The sequence below is a fragment of the Rhinopithecus bieti genome, unplaced genomic scaffold (genome assembly GCF_001698545.2).
Source record: "Rhinopithecus bieti isolate Rb0 unplaced genomic scaffold, ASM169854v2 scaffold_12573, whole genome shotgun sequence".
Lineage (NCBI taxonomy): Eukaryota > Metazoa > Chordata > Mammalia > Primates > Cercopithecidae > Rhinopithecus > Rhinopithecus bieti.
In genome coordinates this window covers 1,961,004-1,967,003 of record NW_016807321.1, presented here as the reverse complement: position 1 = coordinate 1,967,003, position 6,000 = coordinate 1,961,004, and the positions used below count along the sequence as shown (strand labels likewise).

The window sequence follows — 6,000 nt, the reverse complement described above, 5'->3', positions numbered from 1 at the left end:
ATGGGGCTGAACCCTACTCCCGGACGACCAGCATCCTTGTGAAAAGGTGACATTTGGACACAGACGTGCACCCCGGGAGAAGCCGTGTTGAGACGGAGGCAGAGCTCGTGCGATGCGTCCTCACAGAATGCCGGCTTGGGGAGGGGCTGGAACAGGCACTCCCAGCTCGGCTGACATCCTGATTCTGGACCTGAGAATAAATTTCTGTTGTTTAAACCTCCCAGGCGATGGCCCCTTGTTAGAGTGGTCCCAACAGACGAGAACAGGCTGAGGACTCACATCCCTGAGTCTAAGGAGAGACAGGAGAGACTCTGGGGCAGGGCGCACCTGATTCAGAAACGATTCCACGTCTCCCGTGACCCTGTGAGGCAGGGCTTTCTTCTGATGAGGGGTACCCAGAGACCGTAGTCATGTCTCAGACGTCCGGGGTGCTGGCATCCTCAGGGCCTGAGCTCCCTCTAGCCCTGTCCTGGTGCTGGGCAGCGACCCAGCCCTAAGCCAGGAAGCCTCCCTCTTCCGGAATACTTGAGCTGGTTTGAGCTCAGAGTTTTGGAAACGTTCAGGACTAAGGCTATGAATGCTTTAAATCCTTATTCTGTGGGGTTTTTGTGTAGGAAGTTTTATTCTTTTTTAAGAATTTTTCTTCAAGGCCGGGTGCGGTGGCTCAAGCCTGTAATCCCAGCACTTTGGGAGGCCGAGATGGGCGGATCACGAGGTCAGGAGATCGAGACTATCCTGGCTAACACGGTGAAACCCCGTCTCTACTAAAAAAATACAAAAAACTAGCCGGGCGATGTGGCAGGTGCCTGTAGTCCCAGCTACTCAGGAGGCTGAGGCAGGAGAATGGCGTGAACCCGGGAGGCGGAGCTTGCAGTGAGCTGAGATCCAGCCACTGCACTCCAGCCTGGGCGACAGAGCGAGACTCCGTCTCACAAAAAAAAAAAAAAAAAAAAACCTCCCAGGCGATGGCCCCTTGTTAGAGTAGTCCCAACAGACGAGAACAGGCTGAGGACTCACATCCCTGAGTCTAAGGAGAGACAGGAGAGACTCTGGGGCAGGGCGCACCTGATTCAGAAACGATTCCACGTCTCCCGTGACCCTGTGAGGCAGGGCTTTGTTTCTTCAAGTGTGAGGGATGGCCACAGTGTGGGCCGTTTAACCGACCTCTTAGTTTGGGTGAGAGTTGCTTCAGCCATGGCTGGGTGTTTTCATCGTTTCTGGGATATGCAAGTTGCTGTGTGTGGGATTCTGTTCAGAATCCCATTAGCCTCCAGCATGGAAACGCATGGCAGACGTCCCACCCTGGACACACTGGTGCCCTCCGGCGTTTGCTGCCCTGCTTCAGGCAGAGACACAGGCCCCCCACTGCACACCTGTGGGTGGGCTCTCCAGTGGGTCCTTCTCCCACTGGCCATGCTCTGTGCCGCATGGCCCTCCTCCCGCCCCCCGCCCAGCATCTCCCGGGCTGCCTCTCACGGCCTCTGCCTGTGCTGAGCTTGGGTAACACTTGTTCTTACCTCCACAGAGTCTGTAAAAGAGGTGATACCAGGGCTTCCAAATGAACAACCGAAAGGAAGATATGGAAATCGCGTCCCACTACCGGCACCTGCTGCGGGAGCTCAACGAGCAGAGGCAGCACGGTGTCCTGTGCGACGTCTGTGTGGTCGTGGAGGGCAAGGTCTTCAAGGCACACAAGAACGTCCTGCTGGGCAGCAGCCGCTACTTCAAGACACTCTACTGCCAGGTGCAGAAGACGTCGGAGCAGGCCACGGTCACGCACCTGGACATCGTCACGGCCCAGGGCTTCAAGGCCATCATTGACTTCATGTACTCCGCACACCTGGCGCTCACCAGCAGGAACGTCATCGAGGTGATGTCAGCCGCCAGCTTCCTGCAGATGACGGACATCGTGCAAGCGTGCCACGACTTCATCAAGGCTGCGCTGGACATCAGCATCAAGTCGGATGCCTCAGACGAGCTTGCGGAGTTTGAGATCGGCGCGTCGTCGAGCAGCAGCACGGAAGCTCTCATTTCGGCGGTGATGGCCGGGAGGAGCATCTCCCCATGGCTGGCACGGCGAACGAGTCCTGCCAATTCTTCTGGAGACTCAGCCATCGCCAGCTGTCATGACGGAGGGAGCAGCTACGGCAAAGAGGATCAGGAGCCCAAGGCTGACGGCCCCGATGACGTTTCTTCACAGTCTCTGTGGCCTGGAGACGTGGGCTACGGGCCTCTGCGCATCAAGGAAGAACAGGTTTCACCGTCTCAGTACGGAGGGAGTGAGCTGCCTTCTGCCAAGGACGGGGCAGTGCAGAACTCCTTCTCGGAGCAGAGTGCTGTCGACGCCTGGCAGTCCACGGGCCGAAGGAAGAATCGGAAAAACAAACAGACCGTCCGGCACATCACACAGCAGGTGGAAGATGACAGCCGGGCCAGCTCCCCGGTGCCGTCCTTCCTGCCGACGTCGGGGTGGCCGTTCAGCAGCCGAGACTCAAGTAAGCCTTTCGCTTGTTACGGGGGCTCCGCTGCCCCCGTGTGTCCAGGCCCCACGGCTGTGCGCTGTGGGGATGCAGTGACACATGTCCAGGCTCACATTGGTGGCTTCCTAGGGTCACTTCCTTTTACAGGGAATTGTTGTGACCGCAGGGAATGCAGCCAATGCATCTCAAAGGCCAGGGCATCGCCAGGGTCCTCAGAGACCCAGTGTATCTGTCCTCATCAGCACAGCCCTGGTGTCACCCACACACAGGGGCTGCCTGGGCTGGGCTCCTCCGAAGCCAAAGGGATGTGAGCCGGGGGGTGGGTAATACCGGGAGGGGACCCTTCAGCCCTGGTGAGGGCGTGGCCTGCAGGGTCTGCTTCCCCTGGCCTGTGGGACCCTCCCGTGAACCCTGACTGGGGTAATTCAACTGGCCGCTTGCCAGGTTGGCCTTCAGCTCCAGGCTTTTCATCCCGGGACTTCAGCCTTTGGTCACTGTTGGTGTAGTGAATGTTGAATGGAAACACCATATGAATGTACTTTGTCCTTCGTGCCTTAGCTTTGTCCTTGACCTGGGGACCTGAGATGTTACAGCCACGAAGCAGCCTTTCCCAGCAAGTGGATTTTGTATTTGCTAACACCTCTTGTGGGTTCTGCCTGTTTAAGACAACAGACTGGGTTTATTTCCTTGATTTTCTTTTCTTTTCTCTTTTCTTTTCTTTTTTCTTTTTTTGGAGACAGTCTCACCCTATTGCCCAGGCTGGAGTGCAGTGGTGTGATCTCAGCTCACTGCAACCTCTGCCTCCCGGATTCAGGTGATTCTCCTGCCACAGCCTCTAAGTAGGTGGGATTATAGGCATGTGCCACCACACCTGGCTAGGCTAATTTTTGTATTTTCAGTAGAGACGAGGTTTCACCATGTTGGTCAGGCTGATCTCGAACTCCTGACCTCAGGTGATCTGCCCCCTCCATGGCCTCCCAAAGTGCTGGGATTGCAGGCGTGAGCCACTGTGCCTGGCTGATGTTTTTTTCTTACACTGCATGATACAGGGTCTCCCCTTGGGTCCTGCCTATTACCTACTGCAAAGGGGCTCTGAGCTTAGCTTTGTTGGAGCTGGATGTCACCACCTGAATGGCTGTCCCTTATGTGTCTTCCAGATTTGTAAGTAATATATTAAATGTTTGCTGAATACTGGCCACTATTCCTGGTGCTGGGCATGTCATATTAATAATAATTGTGGGGATTTAGCCTCTGCTCTTTTCCCCAGGCTGTGGCCCAAGTCAAGGAAGGGTGTTTGGAGTTGGGTGTGGTGTTGCCTGCGCCTGTAGTTCGGCTACTCCGAAGGCTGGGGCAGGAGGATGGCTTGAGCCCAGGAGGTCCAGGCTGCAGTGAGCCGTGATCACGCCGCTACCCTCCAGCCTGGGCGACAGAGCCAGACCCTGTCTCTTTTTTTTTTTTTTTTTGAGATGGAGTCTTGCTCATCGCCCAGGCTGGAGTGCAGTGGCGCGATCTCAGCTCACTGCAAGCTCTGCCTCCCGGGTTCACGCCATTCTCCTGCCTCATCCTCTTGAGTAGCTGGGACTACAGGCGCCCGCCACCACGCCCGGCTAATTTTTTGTATTTTTAGCAGAGATGGGGTTTCACCGTGTTAGCCAGGATGGTCTCGATCTCCTGACCTCGTGATCCGCCCGTCTCGGCCTCCCAGAGTGCTGGGATTACAGGCGTGAGCCACCGCGCCCGGCCCAAACCCTGTCTCTTAATTTAAAAACAGGAGGAATGGAGGCATCCTAGCAGGTGCTGCCCATGGAGAGGCTCCTCCAGGATGAAGCCTGGAAATGAACGTGGGAGGGCCTGAGTGGACAGAGGAGATGAGCGTGGAGGGCCTGAGTGGACAGAGGAAATGAGCGTGGGAGGGCATGAGTGGACAGAGGAGATGAGCGTGGAGGGCCTGAGTGGACAGAGGAAATGAGCGTGGAGGGCCTGAGTGGACAGAGGAGGACGAAAGACAGCAAGCCCCAGGGTGGGCGGCCCTGAAAAATGTCTCAGATGCCGAGTGTGTGGGTGGCACAGTGGGAGACGCTGCCTGCTCCCCTGGCTGGAGGGCTTCCTGGGCAGGGTGGGTGTGGCCCCTTCTCCTGACCCTGGTTCCTCCTCTCCATCACTGAGAGATCTCTGAGAGCTGGGAGTGAAGGCAGCTCGACATACGTTAACTTTTATCATTGTGGTAGAATGGACACAGTGTAAACCTTACCATTTTAACCATTTTCAAATGTACATTTCACTGGCATTAAGTGAAGTCATGCGTTGCTTGATGACAGGGATAGGTTCCAAGAAATGCATCGTTAGGCGATTCTGTTGCTCTGGGAGCGCCATGGGGCACCTGTCACAGAACTAGAAAGTGCAGCCAGTTACAGACCCAGCACCAACCTGCCAGAGTGTTAGTTTCCATGCTGAGCACTGCAGGCAGCTGTGACACCATGGGAAGTGTTTGTGTGTCTAAACATAGAAAGGGTGCTGTAAAAATAGGGTATAAAAGATAACGGCGTGCCTGGGTAGGGCACCTGCCATGCACGGAGCTTGCTGGACTGCAAGTTACCTTGGGTGTGCGAGTGGTGAGTGAACATGAAGGCTGAGGACAGGACTGTGCACTGCTGCAGACTTTATAAACACTTGGTGTGTCCTACCCTAAACTGAGTTTTCTAAGTTGTGCTGGGACATTGTGACAGCTATGATGTCACCAGGTGACAGGAATTTCCTGGCTGCGTTCTAATCTGCGGGACCACGGTGGTTATCTGTGGTCTGTCCCTGACCGAAATGCCCTTCTGTGGCGCATGAAATTGTGCATCATGACTTTTCCATCATCCCAGAGGGAAACTGTGTCCGTCATAGGGTACTTTTCTCTTGCCTCTATGCCTCTATCCCACCTGTGGGTAAATGCTGTTCTGCTTTGACACAATGTAGCTTTTATTCATTCTCATCTCAGTTGTTGCTGTGTGTCCTGCACTGAGCTATGAGAACCGGGATGTTCAGTGAAAGTTGGTGGCCACGTGCAGTAGCTCAGGCCCAAAATCCCTTTTGGAGGCGCTTTGAGAGCCAAGGCAGGCGGATCCCTTGAGGCTGGGAGTTTGCGACTATCCTGGGCAGAGTGGTGAAATCCCATCTCTAATACAAAAGTTATCTGAGGCCGGGTGTGGTGGCTCAAGCCTGTAATCCCAGCACTTTGGGAGGCCAGGGAGGTGGATCACAAGGTCAGGAGATTGAGACCATCCTGGTTAACATGGTGAAAGCTCATCTCTACTAAATATACAAAAATTAGCCGGGCGTGGTGGTGGATGCCTGTAGTCCCTGCAGCTCAGGAAGCTGAGGCAGGAGAATCGCTTGAACCAGGGAGTCAGAGGTTGCAGTGAGCCGAGATCGCGCCACTGCACTCCAGCCTAGGTAACAGAGTGAGACCCTGTCTCAAAAAAAAGAAAAAAAACCCAAACAAACAAAAAACACAGCAGTTGGTTTAACGCAGCCG

At 55.0% G+C, this 6,000-nt stretch overlaps 1 protein-coding gene across 1 annotated transcript in view; it reads left to right on the top strand.

Moving 5' to 3' along the window:
* Positions 1-958: 958 nt before the first annotated feature.
* ZBTB46 (zinc finger and BTB domain containing 46) overlaps positions 959-6,000 on the top strand; it is a 50,454-nt gene continuing 45,412 nt past the window's right edge. Inside the window, 1 exon segment of the mRNA XM_017881280.1 lies at positions 959-2,495. Coding sequence (XP_017736769.1) covers positions 1,559-2,495 — 937 coding nt within the window. The 5' untranslated portion in view covers positions 959-1,558.